This window comes from Numida meleagris, chromosome 9, assembly GCF_002078875.1.
Source record: "Numida meleagris isolate 19003 breed g44 Domestic line chromosome 9, NumMel1.0, whole genome shotgun sequence".
Taxonomy (NCBI): domain Eukaryota; kingdom Metazoa; phylum Chordata; class Aves; order Galliformes; family Numididae; genus Numida; species Numida meleagris.
In genome coordinates, this window is record NC_034417.1 from 867,720 (window position 1) to 885,810 (window position 18,091).

Here is an 18,091-nt window from a genome sequence, read left to right on the forward strand (position 1 = left end):
ACTGCAGAATTGTCTCGAGGAAGAACACGGAAAGGGCAAAGGGGATCTTCTCAGATACATGCTCTGTGCTGACACTTGAACAAGTGGAGAAAAAGATGTGGTAATTGAAACTGAGTCATTCTTAACCATGGAAGGAGCTGGAATAATCTATGTGTAGGTGCTGAGTGTGTTGACACAAGGAGTGGTGGAGTGGTTGGAGGACTGTTGGAATTTACTCTGGAGTTCCCATTTCAGTTGTGTGTGTTCAGGGAACCCCAGGTTTTCCTAGGCATTGTACAGAGTTCACAATTTTCTCCCTGCGTGATGACAGAGACAAATAGTTGGGGAAATGACTTGCTCAGCGCATCCTGGCACACTGAAGAAAGCAAATGCATTAAAAGAAAACAGCTTGTGTGAGGAGGAGGACCCAGAACCCCATTTCCCTTTAACACTGGTATGGTTTACACCATTTCAAAGAGCAGAATGAACACCGTACAAATTAGCAGTGCGGCTGTTCTGAGGGCAAAACGGAGCCTTTTTTTAATCTAGATATGTGGTTTCTTACTCCTTTGCGTGGCTGTGCTGAGTTTCTCAGCTGCCTCATTTGCTTCCCGGGGAAGTGTAGGAGAGACCAGGTGCTTCTGAGATAGAAACACTATAATATGGGCAGTGGATCATGTACCAAAATGGGAGTGTTTAGTAGTGAATCAATGCTTTGTAAAAGTTTAAACTGGATATAGGATTTATGAAGCGAACTTGAGTTAGCTTTACTGCTAGCCTTGAGCCCAGTGAAATGGTGAGCTCCTATCTGTTCTTGAGAAACTACTGAAAGGCCTGGAAGGAGATGGGTGTTCGGCATTGGCTGCTGTTAGCATTTGGAGGGGAGAAAGAATTCCAGGCGAAAAAAACAGCTGTTGGTGTCATGGCTTAGAAGCTTTTGCGGATTGTGTAAGAGGAGATGTCTGATGACAGTGGTCAAGCCAGGTTCCTGGTGTGGAGATGTACTTAAAAACAGCCCACCATTACAAATATCCCTGGTATTTCCATAAGTGTTGAGCCAACTGCAAACGCCAGCATTAAGGTTGCATCATAGGGTTTGTCTTGAGAAATGTTTTCTTTGCAAACATCACACCTAACTGTTTGGTTGCTCTTGTCAAACAGAGGATGTCCTACGCTGCTTGTGCTGTGTATAAGAACAATTTGAACGCTGGAAGTGTTTTGTGGAGTTAGTATTTATCTGTAACTTCAGTAAACAGGCGTGTAATGGAACTGTGCTGAATTCACTTGCTGAAATTTTCTAGATATAAGTAATCCTGAAGGCAAGCCAAATAAATACCTTGGTTAAGCTAAATCGCTGAGCTGACACCGAAGAGCACTGGCAAAGCCTCATGTGTGCTGGGATTCCAGAATACACCAGTACCTTCAAAATTCAATGTTTTGAACATTAAGATGTAAAGTACGTGAACTGCATCAAGAAATGTATGAAGCAGCTGTGAACCATTTTCTGAGTGGCACGTTGACTCATGACATAGTGATTTTGAGGCCACTGCAATCAGGCTGTTTGGCATAAATGCCAAAATACCATGTTTATTTGTAGTGAGCCTGGAGTCCTAGGATTCAGGTGACAGTAGCTGAGTGTTATCTGATGGGAGACATGAGATAAGACATTTTCTTACCTCTTCCTATTCTTAAGTAGATGCTACTTCATATGGGTTTAACTTGCTGGTGGTGGAGGAAGGGAAGGGAATGACTTGTTTACTGATATTGAGAAGGAGATGTACATGCAGACAAGGTTAGCTGGTTAATTGTCAGATCTAATTGGCTCTTGACAAGTGCTGCAGGCTGCAGAAAGATGCAGTGTCTTGGTACTGGGAAGAGGTTGGCTTGCATGCTCATGGTTCTTTCCAGTCTGACCCTCCTCAGGACCTCTTTGAGATACTTAATGTATACTAAACACGCTGAGGAAAATATGAAGTGCAGGAGCTAGGGATCTGCTAATTGATGGATGATAACTGATTGCTGTTCTCTGCTTCCTCTTTAATGTTGCCTTGATTACAACGTTAGCTAAAAATGGAAGACTTAAGCTGAGAAGAGAATTGTGTCTGAGAATCAAATCTGCTCTTCGGGAAGGTGACCTGATGCCTGGGATGTGAAGTGAGATGTTGTAGTTTGCTCTCTTGGGGCTTTCATGCACAGTGGTCACTTGGAGAGTTGTGAATTATTTGAAATGCAGTTGAAGAGCTGAATAATGTACCTGAGTCTTCAGGAGCGTGCAGTTCAAGCCCCAATCTCTAAAATCATATTTTTAATATCCATCTCTGTAGTCAGGAAAACACTGCACCTTGTAATGAAGAGTCTTCTGAGAGTAGTTGGTGTGTTGTATGGTTGTTTTTTTTTTTGAAGTATTGAATCAACGTTGTATGTTTAACTGCAGAACTTAAAAAAATAACTTAAAGGGAAGGTAGTTAAAATTTCATTTTCTTCTGTGTTTTACAGGTACTTTGATGGCAACTTGGAGAAGCTCTTTGCAGAGTGTCATGTAATTAATCCAAGTAAAAAGTCTCGAACGCGCCAGATGAACACAAGGTCATCAGCTCAGGATATGCCCTGTCAGATCTGCTATCTGAACTACCCAAACTCGGTGAGTGTCGGTATCCAGAGTGGTTGTTGGCTGGTAACTCTCCTGACTTTGCTGTCTGAAGCTTCACATTTTGGAAATTCTGTAAGGACTTATCCAACAGCATTTGAAAAAAGCCTTTAAAAAAAAAACCAAACAGCGAGGTTTCATTTTTTGATTGAGCCTTCTTATCTCTAGTTGAAGCCTAGAAAACACCATTCCAAGGTTGTCTCTTAATCCAGTAAACAGTGTGTCTTGTGATCTGTGTAGTACCGTAGGGACCACAGGATGATGTATGCTTTATGCATTCTCTTAATTCTTACTGTGTGCCTCAACAAACTTTTTTTAAGTAAGCTTCAGAAAGTAGTGGTTAAGATGAAGCAGCATTGTATTTCAGTGTTTTCTGCAAAAACCTTGGAGGATGCTGCGCTCTGGGCAGCGGTGTGGTAAAGTTATTCAGGAAAAGACAAGTGGTGGATCAAGTGATTTTTGAAAAGGTCAGATAGCAATTGAGACATGCAAATAAATGACAGATGAAAGGGAAAAAAGTAAAAACCTGACAGGCAGAGGGGTTTACTCAAATAGAATGCCAGGAAAGGAAATGACTTCTAAAAGAAGTAAATAATAATGTAAAATAGTCAAGCTACTACGTTCAGCGTAAAACTAGGTGAGGCTAGGAATAAAATGAAGCTGTGCGCTTCAGAAGACGCAGTGATATTTCTGTCCAGTTCTTTATTGTTTTACTGCAATACCTCTGTAATGGGAGAAGATTAGAGTAGAAATACTTGTGGGAGCTCTAATTCAGTCTTTCAGTTTGTGGTGAGATTGACGAGAGCACTTATTTTTTTTTTTTTAGCTATTCACAAACACTAAATATTCCAGTAGTACTATTCAGAGATCCAGGCTTCTACTGTGTTTTGCACAGGCAAGCAACTTGCTTTTGGCTTCTCTGGGGCAAGGCATTATGATGGGAGATTCAGGAAGAAGATGAGTGGAAAAGCTGAGATGTGAGAGTCCATCGGTGGTTTTGCCCAAAGGCAGTGTGCTACATCAGGTGTTCTTCCTTCAAGGGATCTTGCTGTTGCTGGTAGAGCTGTTCTTGGCCCCCGAAACACCATAGCATTTGTCTGACCTTTAAAGGAAAAATCCAGCCCTTTCCTAAGACTTCCACTCATGCTCAGGGAGTGTTTTATCTCGCTTTTCAGCAGTAATGAAACCATGGTGAGCTTTGGGCTTTGAGTAGCCTGGAGTTGAGTGCTCTTGCTGCCATGGCCTCACTTGTGAGTTTTTTCTTCACTCGGGAGTGAGCAGAGCGAAACCCAGTTTGAGGCAGCTGAAATGCTCAGCGCTAAGATCGCTGTTGGGCCAGTGACCACAAGGGTTCATGTGTCTCTTTTTAAGCCATATGTGTGCTTATGACTTCCTTTTTAGAGAATATCTGCAAAAGAGGACTATTGCTTGCTTTGTATGAAGAAATGTTTTCAAAAATTAAGACATGTTTGAGAAGTTTTTCTATCCCTCTACCTGTATAAATCCTACTGTGTAATCACTGCGGACTTCTCCATGTTAGATAGTGAGGAAATCACTTCGGCTATGCAATATCTTTGAAAACAGGAGATGGAGCAAGGGGTAAAACAGAAGAGACCTCTTTACTGAATGTCTGTCATGGGGAAAGATCCTTTCGAATTTAGGTTTTATTCCTTAATGTTTACCTTCTTCTTAGTGTAATTGCTGTGCTCAGCACTCACAACTGACTCGTTTTTCCTTTACACTGCCTGGGAAGCTGCTTTCTTGCTGCTGGAAAGAACTGCACAAAGCACACCATTGCATCTTGCTTTTGTAGTTCCAGTAGCATGTAAAAATAGCAGTGGCCCAGTTATGAGAAGAGCAGCTCCTTAACTGGAGCAGTAAGGTTTTGCAAGGGAGCAGGGGTTTCTCTAAATTGTTAGTGTTGATTAAATTGAGGGAAACCTCTTGGTCTCTGCCATATCCAGAAGCTGGAGCGTACAGGAAAATTAATGCTTATGATTTCTGTAAAAGACTGTAGTCTCTCTCGGTCTAAGGTGACCGAAATCCATCTGGTTCAAATCTGTTTTGAAGCAGTTTTAGTTGATAGCATAAGTTAAGTATCTAACCTAAAATGTCAGCTGTTAAATTCTCTTGCTTTGGTCAACTCATAAAGCTGTGCTTTTCCTGAGAGCCCCTTTCAGCCTATGCAAAGCTGGGAGTTGCACCTGTTAAGAAGTTTTACCCTGTAAGTCTCTTAGAAGAATATACGGTTCTTGAATATTCACCCTGTTGTGTGGTCATTGCAGACAATGCTAGTCTGCTTTTAAAAACATATAAAAGGGCAAATACACCTCCTCTGGCATCTCATCTTTCAGATCCTGTTAGAGGAAGGCTTGGTGCTTCGGTGTTGGTCTTTTTGCTTGTTCTCTTGACATCTGCAGTCAGCTTAGCCAAAAATAATTGGGAACTCCCTCAAAGTAAAGAAATGAGTTCGAAGATGCTCTGAATTCTTTGCAGCTTGGGAGGAGGTGTAGTGGCTGCCTTTTATGCAGGCACTTAGCAAATCTTTTAACTGCCTGAAATAACAGAAACTAGTCTCAACTGAAGGCATGCAGTTCTGTAGCACTCCCCTGTGTGTGCTTGCTGCAGGAGTATTTAACTTTAACCTTAACTTAAGGATGATCCCTTAGTCCTTTGGATGGACTCTTCTCTCCTTAATAATCAGTGTCCTGCTGCTGTTTGAGGCTGTTCTGCAGAGAATACAAGATTTCCTTTGATTTATGGAGATTTATGCAAGATGATGGCATCTTGGGGTGGAGCTCTTGTTTTAAGTGAGAATAAAACAGTGTGTAAAGCTGAGCTGTGCTATAAGTGAACTGCTTCAGGTAGTTTGTCTCTGCTCCCGGCTCTCAGTGTGAAATGAATTTAAAGACGACCTTTGAGAAGTCACTTATTTCACTCTTTCTACAGCAGCGTTTGCTTCTCCACCCCTCGTGTAACCATTCGGCCTCAGATGCTATCTCACTGTACTCTGTGTAGGTGATCCATTCACAGGTGAAGTTGTCCTAGTTGCTCTTTGCAGCAGCTTATTGTTACTGAATTTAATTTAGTAACTTACGCCTGCCATTTAGTGTCCTCATCTGATGTGCATCTGAGTTTCAGAGGGAAGCTTAGCAAGCATGTTGACATACTGTCTATGCATTACAATGGAAGTGTACACACTTGTACTTCTGTTGTTTAATGCTCACTGATCACCTCTCTCTTCTGTACAGAGGGAGCTAAATTAGTGCCTGTGCATAGCAGGTGTGCATATTATGGGAATTAAGAGCAGTGCCTGTGTGTGGTAGCAAGCCAGGTGGACCAAGAGGAGGAAAAAAGACTTGATATTATCACGTAACTGTCACCTGTTTGATGGTGCTGCCTTTATTTTATTAGTTCTCAAGAATAAAACAAAGGGAGAGCCATTTTAAGATGAGGATCCATTCAAGTGGGCAGACAGAATGGAAATGTCACCTGCACCTTTCCTTGCTGCTGGGGCTGGGGATTCAAGTCTGACTTTGAAAGCGTGTCTAGAGCTGTGTTAGCAGTGTTATGATGTGGTGATGATACGACTAAGTAGTGGAGGCTCACGTTTGGTATGGGGATGAGAGATACAGTCAACTGCACAACGCTGAGCAAGGTGAAACGATGCAGTGATTTAATGTGATAAAATAACCTGATGTTGTGTTCTCTGTCATTGCAGTACTTTACTGGCCTAGAGTGTGGACACAAGTTCTGTATGCAGTGCTGGAGTGAATATTTAACTACCAAAATAATGGAGGAAGGCATGGGACAGGTAAAACTCAACTTGTGCAACCCGTGTCTTCTGAAAATTCTGTGTTTTGGGAAGGAAGGGGAAAGTTCTTCCTCACTAAAGAACCAACAAAAAAAATGATAAAACCCTCACACCTTAAAACTTTGAGGGTTACAGTCTTTTCCATGAGAGAGGCTGAAGGGAACTGCATGCAGTTGGTGCGTGCGTCTTTGCTGTGGGTGGGAGGAATCATGCTGTTCACAGTGGAACATCTGGGATGTGATGATAAAGCCACTCTACTGTTTTTGTTATGGATTGTAGTGAAGTCTGTTGCCTTGAAATTCTTTATGATGCAAAAACAAGATCAACACTGTTCCTTTTATGACCTTTCCGGTTTTCTTTTCCAGACCATTTCATGCCCTGCTCATGGCTGTGATATCTTAGTCGATGACAATACAGTTATGTAAGTATGAGAGTTGCTACTTCTTGGCTCTCCTCTCTTTTTTCATTTTGTTACTAATGTGCTATTCAGATGTACTGGCTTATAAAAAGCTGTGCAGAACTTCAATGTACCAGTGAGGTTGGTGCTGAAATGACTATTTTGGTACTAAACTTCCTATTTAGGTCTAAAAACTCCATGCCATAGTACGTGAAGGAAGGACTCCTTGACCAATTTGGTCATCAAGACAGTAGAAAAAACATTAGACAGTCTTTCCAAACCCTGTTTAACTGCTTTGTGCATTTTATTTCCTTCAGTTTATGTAGCAATTTGACTTCTCACCTAGGTCAACCTGCTGGTTCACCAGGTCCTATAGCTATAGTTAATACGTGAGTCAGAGGAAGTTGGTCCTGTGTACAGTGCGATGTAGGGGACGTTTCATGCCCTCTGATAGAAAGCAGTTGACCCTCAGACATAAGATTTGATTAAACTGGTATGTCAGCCTGTGTCACTTCGCTTATTAACTTGTCTGGCTGAAGGATGACTGCTCATACATGGTGAAGCAATTCATTCCTTGAGCTTCCTTCTCTTTCATATTGGGTGATGTTATTGCATGAGTAATATCCTTCATAATACTGACCTTGATTAAGTTCATTTTAATTCTTCATGCTAAAAAACATCTAAACAGAAGCTCATTTTCTGTTACCTTACTCTTTCCTTCCTGAAGTCTGACTCACTCATTGATATTAATTTGCTGTTTTTTCTATCAGTTGCTCCCAGACTGGTGACTTCCCATCTCCCTCTGCGCTAGCAGCTCTGTTACTCATAATGTGTAGGCTGCAGAGAAGCGAACGAGCTGAAACGCTCTCGTGCCCCATTGAGGGATGGTTTGTGGAGTTCAGCGAGTGGAAGCTAAGCTTAAGTTGTCAGCTCTTGATTGAGATTTTTGTTTACTGGAGTCTGAACCCGACTTGTGGTGTGGTACGCTCTCGGCAGGAAATTTCTCAAGGGTGTTCTTGATTAGAACCGTTTGTGAATAAGATGTGCTTGTGTCTGTCTTCAAATAGGCAGCTGAAGGTTTTGGAATCGGCAGAGGCAGTGAGTGGTGGCAGTAGTACTGGCTTTGTTGCTGTTGTGTGATATATAACAGTAGGCCTGGTGACCTCTATGGTTTGCTTCACGGTTACTGTAGTAGAAAGAACTACAACCACATGCTGTGGGATTCTCTCACTTAGAAACAATAGGGGCTTCTGACAATAGAATGACACTTGAGCACTAAAGTGAACAAATTTTCCTGATCTAAGTGGAACTTGATATGGAGATGAAAACCCACCTCTCTCTGGTCTTACGGGGTGTTCCTGGAATTTCTGAGGGAAGGGAGGTGCATCTTCTGTGAAATCCTCATGCTTTGCTTGAAAACCGAAGATGATAATCTGCGGTAATTTTACTAAATGGCAAGAACAAAGACATAAGTAATACCATCTGGAATCTGTACCCTCCCCTCCACTGTGCTTTTCTCTTTTTAGATCTTTTTCTTTTGCAAATCCTCTAGCTCTAGGCTTCCAAGCTTTAGAAGCCAAAGAGCAGTGTGTACTGTTGAGAGACATTAGAGCTTCCTTATCTATCACATAGGTTAGATAGGAACAAATGAATAATTTGGCCTTTCTCAGTACTTTCTCTCAACAGAGCAGTACATGTGCAAGCTACATTCTCTGTATACAAGTCCAAGCTGAGCAATCCAGATGACTTGCCTTGATTTGAGAGTTTTCAGCTAGCAGATTGTTGGTGGTCTTCTTGCTCCTGTTCTTGTTGAGCTGAAGCAGGGAGGCTTAGAAGGGTCCCTTTCAGCTCTTGGGAGACCTTCAGACTAGCTGAAGGTAATCTGCTTCTAGCCCTTGTTTCCCCTTGCTAACGATGCTGGTAATTGCTTTAAATTTGCATGCAAAGTAAAGGACAGCTGTAGTCTTTAGATGAATTCAAAATTGGTCTGAAAACACGTCAGTGTGTAGTATTATTTTCAGAACTTAGTTACCAAAAGAGAAGAAGGGATGATACTTTTCTTGCAAGCAGTTGGCTTTTCCAGCCTGGTGTCAGTGAGGTTGACTCTTTTGTATCTTGGCTTGTAGAGGAATGGACCCAAAGGGTGGTTTGTGGACACTGGGAATGAGTTTCATCTCTTAATTGGTCTACTTTATTTCATTGTTTGTGGAAAAAACCCCAATAGTACTCAGCTAAGCTGAACCTGGAGCAGGTGAGTGTGTTGAGACAGACTGGTCTAGGGAGCTTGGCAAGCAAAGGCAGAGAGTTGCATACTCTGTACTCTGGCTAGGTGTGGCATTACTCCTCACATTCCAGTTCCTGATGCATACATTCAGTGACACTGATAAAACTGTATATTTTTTATGCTTTAGAAGCTTAGGTATAGAGGAAGAAAGTGTGACTTAAAATTCATGTTACATGTTGAGATTGGTTGTTTTTTTTTTTTCCTTTTTTGGTTAGTTTCACTCTGACATTGCAGGCTTATCATGGACAAGGGCCTGATGAGATGCTTTGTCTTTGTTTTTATTTTAGCACTGGGAATTTGGCTGTCACGTGCTATGTTTATGTAATAACCAGCGTGTCATTTGTCGAGGAGCTCCCCAGACTGCTGAGGGCTAGGGTTTATGCAACGTCCCAGAGTCACGTGCTGTTCTTTAGAGCATGTTGGCATGATAACATGCAAGAGCACGCTAGATTCTGGCTGCACCCTGAAATCGTGTATTAATTGCAATATTTATGTGGTATGGTTGCATCAAGCTGAACTCCAGTTTAATATAAAACAGAAGTACCACAAAATGCATCCAGCTTTATGTTGTGAGGCTTTATAAATGCAGAGGACGTTTCTTTCATAACTGAAAGATGTATATAGTAGTCTTCAGCAGTATATAATTAAGACTTAAAACAAATATAGGGTAGATAGTCTGCAAATTCCTGCTGGATCCCTGTGGCCAGGAGAGAAGTGGTCACCATGCTCTTAGAGGATTCCTATCTCTCTAGTTTCCTTCCACTCTCTTGCTTTTGAGCTGACTTTAAGTTAATATTAAAGTTGGAGCTGTACACACCCTTGGTGATGTTTAATTTAAATCAATTTTGAATTTAAATTGACTTTGTTTTTTATCGTGAATACGATGGATTAAAACCACCTTGACTTGAAAACTGAAATGGTAGTATTCCATTGAAACCCGGATAACATTAGGTCTACCAAAGTTAATGCAGTGGTTCTTCTGAAGACTTTTAAAGGAGTTTAACACAAAATATGACTGTTTTGTATGGATGAGCTGGTGAAGCTGTTTGCTCTGGTTCTTGGTCTCTCAAGAAAGTGTTTTTTAAATGAAAGTCATCCTTACTCTTGAGGGTAGTTCTCCTGGACTGTGTGAGCTTTCTATATGGTTCTGTAATTAATATTAGAAGTTAAATACAAGACCTGTTGATTTCATAATAAGAATAGATATTAAATACAAAAAAAACACCTACAAGCATAGAAGGAAGAATCAGGATCATTTGTCTTGACTCTCTGGCTGTGTAGGGGAAAAGGGAGCTTTCTACTACAAGAATATTTTTTTGTTTTTTTCCTTTTCTGCAGGCGTCTGATCACAGATTCCAAGGTGAAATTAAAGTACCAGCATTTAATAACCAATAGTTTTGTAGAGGTGAGTTTTTGAAATTTGTGATGTCTTCTGGATTGTTTTTTCTCTTGCTTATGTACTGAACCAGAGTGAGGCTTGTTTATAACTGTAGAGCAGGTTTTCTTCTGTGTGGTCTCTAATCAAATGTAACTACAAATTAGAGGCTTTGCAGGGCTTGTTTTGTAGCCCATTTAGTTACAGGTGTAGCTGTAGGAAAATAGTCAAGAGAATCTGTAGGACTACGGAGGTGTTAACTAAAGATATGGTAAATATCTGGATAAAGAGATTATAAGAGCTATTCAGTGTTTATTTTCTTAGGAGCACTTAATGTTTACAGTTCTTGAATGTTACCTAAGGTGCTGCAGACTGAAAATCACAAAACGCTGTTCTGTAAAGAATAACGTGCCTTAAACATTTGTTGTTTGAAGTAAAGCTGTAAAATGTCTTTTAGCAAAATACTACTAGCTTCACTGCTCCCAGAGCGCCTCTCTCTAAGTTTGATTTTTGAAGACTTACCTCTGTCCCCATTTCCTGGTTATAGGTGATCAAATCCACTGTATTATGGTTTTTTTTTTGCTTTACTTCATAGTGTAATCGACTGTTAAAATGGTGTCCTGCCCCAGACTGCCACCATGTTGTTAAAGTCCAGTATCCTGATGCTAAACCTGTTCGCTGCAAATGTGGACGTCAGTTTTGGTAAGAACAATAAAACAAAAGAAATCAAGGTTGCCTTCTACTTAGCGCCTCAAAAGTGTTAATAAAATGAAATAATGGAAACTAATACAAGTTAATAATTAGTGAACTCTAGTGTCTTTTCTGAACGAGATCCTTTTGTTCACCATCTTCGTTCATAAGATAGCTAATTTACTTTACAAGGTTACCTGAGTTGCTAGAAGGAAAATAAATCCCTGTTGAATCTAATATTAATAACCAGATTGGTGAATGCAATGTATATCCAAATGGAGTGGTGGGATTTGAGGTTTGGGGTTTTTTTGACATAGGTAATGTTTCCTTAGGGCTTTCCATATTCTTTCAGCATAGCCACTCACAAAAAAAAAAACTCCCATGATGTTAGCCAAGTTAAGGAATAGCTGTGTACTTTATTTGCTATTTTCCCCTTTCTTTCACTTACAGCTTTAACTGTGGTGAAAACTGGCATGATCCTGTTAAATGCAAGGTGAGCATCTCAAAGTTCTTTGCTAAGTGTGTGACTTTGAAACATTTACACTCAACTTACTTGCAAGACATGCAGAAATGAAATGCAAGCTTTGCAGCTGCTCACATCAAGAAACATTTTAGTTCACCTGTTTAGATGGTAACATGAAAAGAATTAGAGAAGTCTTCCTGGATGCCTTTAGGATGCTTCACTTTATTTGTGAACCTCAGCCATTTGGAAAGTGCCTGGAGGAGGAGGATATTCCAGATGAGACCCTCAAGAAGAATTGGGAAGCTTCAGAAATGAATGGTTCACTTTACAGAATGTGTTCCTGCACTCAGAGCTTCTGTAGGTGCTCAGGGCTTCCAGAGGGCTGTGGTTTGTGGCACAGAAGGAGCTGAGTCCTGGTTTCATACAGTGTTCACTGTTGTTTCTGGTGGAGCTGTCCAAAGCTGTAATCAAACCTGGGATCCATCCCATGGCTCGGTGTAGAACTCGCAAACAAATATTTTTTTGTGCCTTGAGGACAGCAGTCTGTGTCTGTCCCCAGTGATGCATGCAATTCCCATTCTCTTGGGGAATGGGAATGAAACATCACCAAAGGTATAGTGCGTTTTCTGGAGAGACCAACCAAACCATGTAGTCAGTTATCTCAAAGGTGCAAGCAGGCTTTTGTAACTTGTGTTCACTTGATATAGCCACGCTTCCTCTAAGGTTGAGAAGAAGAAGCCTAAGTACATGGCCAGGACACTAATGGACAGTGTAAACCTAAGGAAAATCTTACAGCGTGACTTGATGTAAAGTTAGCACAAAGGATCTGACTGCAGTTTTTGCAAATCACTGTTAAAATACTTTTAACAGTCTCACATGAAGTTTTTGGTAGTTGAACTCAAATGCCAACTCATTGCTGAAGTATTTGTGCATCAGCTGCATTGTGATGGTGCTGCAGGAAACATCTGCAACTAAATTAATTGCTGTTTGCACTGCTTTTCAACATCACCTCCACTGTCTCCCTACCCGGTTTACAGCAAGGCGATCCCCACAAGATAGGATTTGAGAATAGTAATAATGGCTTAGAGTTCTGGTCCTTTCTTTTCTCCTAGTACGTATCTAGAGAGTGAGACGGAAGAATTTTATCCACTAAAGGAAGCTTTGTGAAGTCGCACCTCATTCAGCTGGTACATGGCTGTCAATTCCTTGCTGCCACCTTAATGTAAGCAGCTCTCTTGAGAACCTTTACACTTCCTCTCTTTTAACTTCTCCTTCATTTTTCTAACAGTGGTTAAAGAAATGGATTAAGAAGTGTGATGATGACAGTGAAACTTCTAATTGGATTGCAGCAAACACAAAGGTGAGGGTTTTTTCCTTGTATTTTATATGCACTATCAGATTGAAAGAAGAGTGGCAATCTAATCCCTCAGTTCTAGGATTGCTTTTTTCTGCTGTATGTCATGAAAAGCAAGCATTAAAATACACAGTCAATGCTTGTTTGAAGCGCAGCTAGCTGTTACTGCCTCGAATCAGGTGAGGTCCTTCTGGTTAAATGGGTTTGTTCGTGTAGAGGAGTTGACTGGAGACCTGAAGGAAACTCAGGTTTCGAGTCTTGGGGTTCCTGTGTGGTGCTGATGGCTTCCCGAAGCAAATCAGTGCCTCACTCCAAGTGTGTGAAACATGTTAACACCACCTGTGGCTTGGTTCAGCTGTGATAATTACATCTGCCTTTAAATCTCCTGGGCTGGTCTCTTGAGGAGTTGTTCATTTCCGCTGGGCATCATTCCAGATAGAGCCTGGCAGAACAGCTGTTAGGATTTTATTATGTAAATGTCTTCGTTCCAGCTAGCTCAACTTTGCATGAAACTTCAGCCCGTCTGCGTTTGTTCGATTTGGGAAGAATAAAAGCAAGGGTTGGCACAGCAGGGAGGACACAAAAGAAGCAGATGCCATCGGGGCCAGGAGCAGACCTGGGTCTTGTGGCTGCCAGAGGGGTGGAAGAAGGTGGGGAGGGTGTGAGGAAATGGCTGCTTTGTTTTCTTAGCTCTGTTGTGTAACTGGTCAATGGTATTGTTTGCAGCAGCGCTGCTTCTTTCTGGGACTGGCTGCGTGTTTTTCATTGAGCTGGAATGTTGTATTATGGTGAAAGCAGAAACACCCATCAGTGAAATGCACAGTTAAAATCATGCTGAAATTGTGCAGTCTGTTGCTTTTTTCTGTTTCATGGGCTGAGATTTGTGTGGTCCCTGCTTGGAGGCTGAGTGTTGCTCAATAAAATAAGCGTGGCTTTTTCTGGGAATAGTGTGCTCAGAGATGAATTGTAGCTCAAGAACTAAATCACATTTATTCAGTTTGCTTGGTCTTCAGATACTGCCTATAGTAAACCTGAGGAAGAAAAGGCAAATAACTTGGAAAGTTATGTGTGTAGCAGTATGAGTATGCATGCAGCTTTTTTAGCCTTGGGACTCAAATATTTGGAATGTTGCCGTGTTGCAGCCCTGTTTTTCTTGTGACTAAGTCCTTGGGGGTCAGGTGAGCATCTGCTGCCTTCAGGGTGTTACTGGTCATAGCTTTTAGGGCTCTCCATCCCATCCTTTTAAAACCAGCATCTAGACTTTGTCATCAAGGAGCCATTCTAGTGGTATTTAAAGCATAGCTCAGAAATAGGATTGAGTGGCAGGAGCAATAACTGTTTTTGTGGGAAACACCCATCCAGAGGATGGCGAAGAGAGGAAATGAGTGTGGCCAAGCCATGCTGGCGTCAGCCCAGCTTATCTGTTAGTTCCTGTAGTCTGGTGTCAGTGGCAGAAGAGCTGTTGCCCTTGAACATCCCTGTCTAAGCTACTTCCTCTAATCCATATGAGATGCAAGAAAAGGCTTTGGAGCCCAAGTGCATTGATTTTCTTCACTTTGAAAAACCCAGAAGGGAATTGGATCAGATACTGTCAGATGTCAAACACCATTTTCAGTATGTTTTTGTTGCTCCTGCTGTCTCAGTTTCTAGCATTATTTTGAGTTCTCTGAGCATGGCCCTGAGCTGCAGTCCTATCCATGTGGCCTGAGTTGAGGGAAGAATGCTTCCCAGCTTACTGTGGTAGAGGTGTAACCAAAAATACTAGTCTTCCTGGAATGCATGTGCTTGAAGTCTGGGTAATCCTTTGCAACAGGAGAACGCGAGAGGTTTATTCCAGTTTGCTGTGGGAGACTGAATAGGGAAGGAACATCAGGCAGTTGTTGTATGCGAGAGTAGAAAAGTGAACTGAATTGGTTTCTGTTTGCAAACTGGAGCGATGTGATACATTTTTTTTTTTTTTGATGAGTTACGTGGAGTGATCTGACTGAGAAATGAGTTTGAGGAGTGAGTTTTGTGGTCTCCAGTATAAATTGGATATTGCATTATTTGTACTTAAGAGACCTCCACGCTAATTTTTTTCTGCTTATACAAAAGATGGCAGCCCTTGCAGTAGCATGGGATGGAGTCAACAGCCTTGTACAAAGATGACCTACGTCCACATGTGAGATCTGTAGAACTAAATTAAAATTCAAGCCAATACATGTGTTATCAAGCCTTTAATTCTCAGTCCTTTTGCAGACAAGAGGGTTGAATTGTTCAAGGTTTTGTGTGTTTCTTTTTCTCACTTTGTTGTACAAACTTGGTTCTTAAATGGTTGCTTTCTTAGATAAACTAGGCAGCTTTCTGGTTCTGTTTGGTTCCTATGGCTTTGGGAACAAAGAAACCACGCAGATCAACTACTGTTGAACCTTCAAGGGATGAATGAAGAAAAACCCAGAATCTGGATTTGTGCAGGTATTTTGGGCTCATAAAGTGTATCAGGACTGCCTGGAAGGAGCCTAGGAGGGAGAAGGGGAACAGAACCACTGAAACATGGATTTGAGATGGATTTTTTTCATACTAGTCTTTCAGCATCTTTGAGTATTGAGAGGAGAAGAAGAAAGACATTAAAAATCTGGTCTTCACCCAAGGCGCTGTTTTTTGATACAAAATTAAATTGATGGTAATGAAAGTTGTTGATCTGATACAAGTGCCCCTGCCTTATCGCTTTTGACTCCTGACGTGTCACCACCTCATTATCTTCTGGGCTAGACGGGACTTGAACATCTGATGTATAAAACAAGCAGTTTTTTCTTCCTCCTTCACAAAAGCTATTGGGCTGTTTTTATCTTCCAAGGGAGATACAATGGTATGAACCCATTTCTCTTCCTTTTCAGGTCACTTTTAATGCCTGAACGTGTATTCTCCCTGTACTTTCAGAAAGTCCTGCATTTGTTCTAATGTGGGGAAATCCTGGCAGCCAGCTGGATCCTCCCTGGGCATCGGCAGATAACTTTGCTCTTTCATTTCTTGCCAGCGTGATGTTGTGCCAGAACCACAAACTACGTTTTCCCCAAGATGTCAAAGTGCCATCTTCCCTCTCAGATGAGCAGGTGTTGAAAGTATCCTGCTTTGCTCCCCAATTCTAGGTGCTGTCACAGTGTACTATTCTGCAGTAACTGTAATTATGTCCAGCAGTGGATTTCATTGAAGTGCTTTATGAAATCTGTGTGGCACTGAGGATTCATCCTTTAGGGGATGTTATAGGTGTAGGCGTTGCTGGCAGAGCAGCTGATGTACACTGCTTGCCTCTGGGAGTCCTGGAGAGGGCTGATCTGTTTTGCCTGCACCGACATAAGAAATGTGTTTCTATTTGGCCTCCTGTTCAAAAGTGGCTTGTGGTGCTTTATGGACGTGCAGCTTTTTTTGACAGAATAGGTTGTTCTCCTTTGCTAGGTTTGCCTGGGCTTTTGTTTCAAAGTGCAGCAACACCGAATTGTTTGGGGTGGAACAATGTTAATGAGGTCACTTCTGCATCATGATATGATAGATAACATGCAGAATAATCTGCTGCTTGAGTAATTTGATGTGCTGGCTATTATCTTATTGCATGGCTGTAATTCTCAATAAGATCTGCCTTCCCTATCGTCCTTACGTATAAATTTCTCTTTTCATTACTGGCTTAAGTAGTTGCTGCTTTTTCTTTCTGCTGCTGTTCAGCCTTTCTTTTGCATGTTCTTCTCATGACTTTTCCTTAATTTTTAATTATATCCAACTATGATGACCTGATCAAGCTGGGATCTTCACAACTGTAATGGGATAAGCTGAACTCAAGTCATGGTGTTTGTGCAGGACTGGAAGAGCGAGAGGGGCTGCTTGGAGAGGGCATGTAGATAGTGTTCTGGGTACTGCCTCTCCTATGAGAAGCATTGTTGACTGAAGCTCACAAAACTGGGTTAATTAGTTGGGAACGAGCTTACCTGATTGGACGTTAATCCTGTGGACAGCGCGGTGGGACATCTTAATATTTTTGCCCTTGTGACTGGTGTGAGAGGGCCTGCAAAGGAGTTACTCTGCTTCGTTACTGTTTGTAGCTGGATAAGCAGTTGGTGATGGGAAAGGAATCAGGGCTGGATCATTTTCCTTTTGTGCTTGCTTGCTGCTCGAACCTATCAGAGGAACTAGCCAAAAAAGCCGTGAACGAAACAACGAAATAACCAGCCAGCTCACATGTAGTGTATTTGCAAAGCAGAAGAACAAGAGTAACTGCAGAAAGACGCCTTCATCAAACTCCTGGAGGCATTCTGCTCCCAGATCTGAGGAACCTCATCTGCATGACAAACCCAGGTTGGGAACTAGACTTGGTCCTCTTGCTCAGGGTGTGACCTGCTGATGGGATGGAGTGCTGCTGTTCTCTTCTGGTAGGATGGCCAGGAGACTGGCACTCTCCAATGAAGAGCCCTAATAGCGTGCCGGCTCCCTTCAAAGGAATGGCTGCACCCGTGTTCAGGAAAACCTTGCTGGTTGTGTGGGATGTCACGTGCTTCTGCACGGTCCTTCATCCTTCCTCTTCAAGAGCAGGCACCAGGAGCAGGGCAAGGCTTGGAGAAGACAGAGTTGATTCCGTCACTGAAGAGAGTGGGAATTGTTAAATGGTTTGGGTTGGAAGGCCGCTCTGGATGTCATCTTGCTCAGCCCTTCACCTCAAACATATTCACCTAATCTCAATGTTAGGTCAAGCGGCGCTAATGAGACTTGAGTTTTGCAGTCATTAGGAAGCAAAAGTAGCTCGAAACACTTGAACTGTGTTGGCCAAAGAGAAGCTGTGGTTTCTCATGCGAACGTATTCTCCCTTGCCTATCTTCCCGTTGTAACATATTTGTCCTGTGTCTCTGGAGAAAAGTGTTGGTCTCTTGCTCCTCTTGAATTATTTTCTGATTACTTCTCAGTGTGCAAATTCTACTGTCTCTTAAAACGTATACAAGCTTGCTTGTTTATAAATCTGGCTCATGGTGGTACTTGAGTCACCTGGAATGGGTGTACAGGATTGTACTGGATTGTGTTCTACATAAAAGTAGCAGTTGCAGGCTGATTAAATGTGTTGGTTAC

At 41.8% G+C, this 18,091-nt stretch overlaps 1 protein-coding gene across 1 annotated transcript in view; it reads left to right on the forward strand.

Annotated features, from left to right (window-relative positions):
- The window catches only part of ARIH1 (ariadne RBR E3 ubiquitin protein ligase 1), a 47,320-nt gene that overhangs the window by 22,575 nt on the left and 6,654 nt on the right, over nucleotides 1-18,091 (forward strand). The window contains exons 3-9 of the mRNA XM_021407027.1: nucleotides 2,476-2,620; nucleotides 6,348-6,440; nucleotides 6,806-6,861; nucleotides 10,460-10,526; nucleotides 11,092-11,198; nucleotides 11,637-11,679; nucleotides 12,938-13,009. Of these exons, the coding sequence (XP_021262702.1) occupies nucleotides 2,476-2,620; nucleotides 6,348-6,440; nucleotides 6,806-6,861; nucleotides 10,460-10,526; nucleotides 11,092-11,198; nucleotides 11,637-11,679; nucleotides 12,938-13,009 (583 nt within the window). The remainder of the gene's footprint in view (nucleotides 1-2,475; nucleotides 2,621-6,347; nucleotides 6,441-6,805; nucleotides 6,862-10,459; nucleotides 10,527-11,091; nucleotides 11,199-11,636; nucleotides 11,680-12,937; nucleotides 13,010-18,091) is intronic.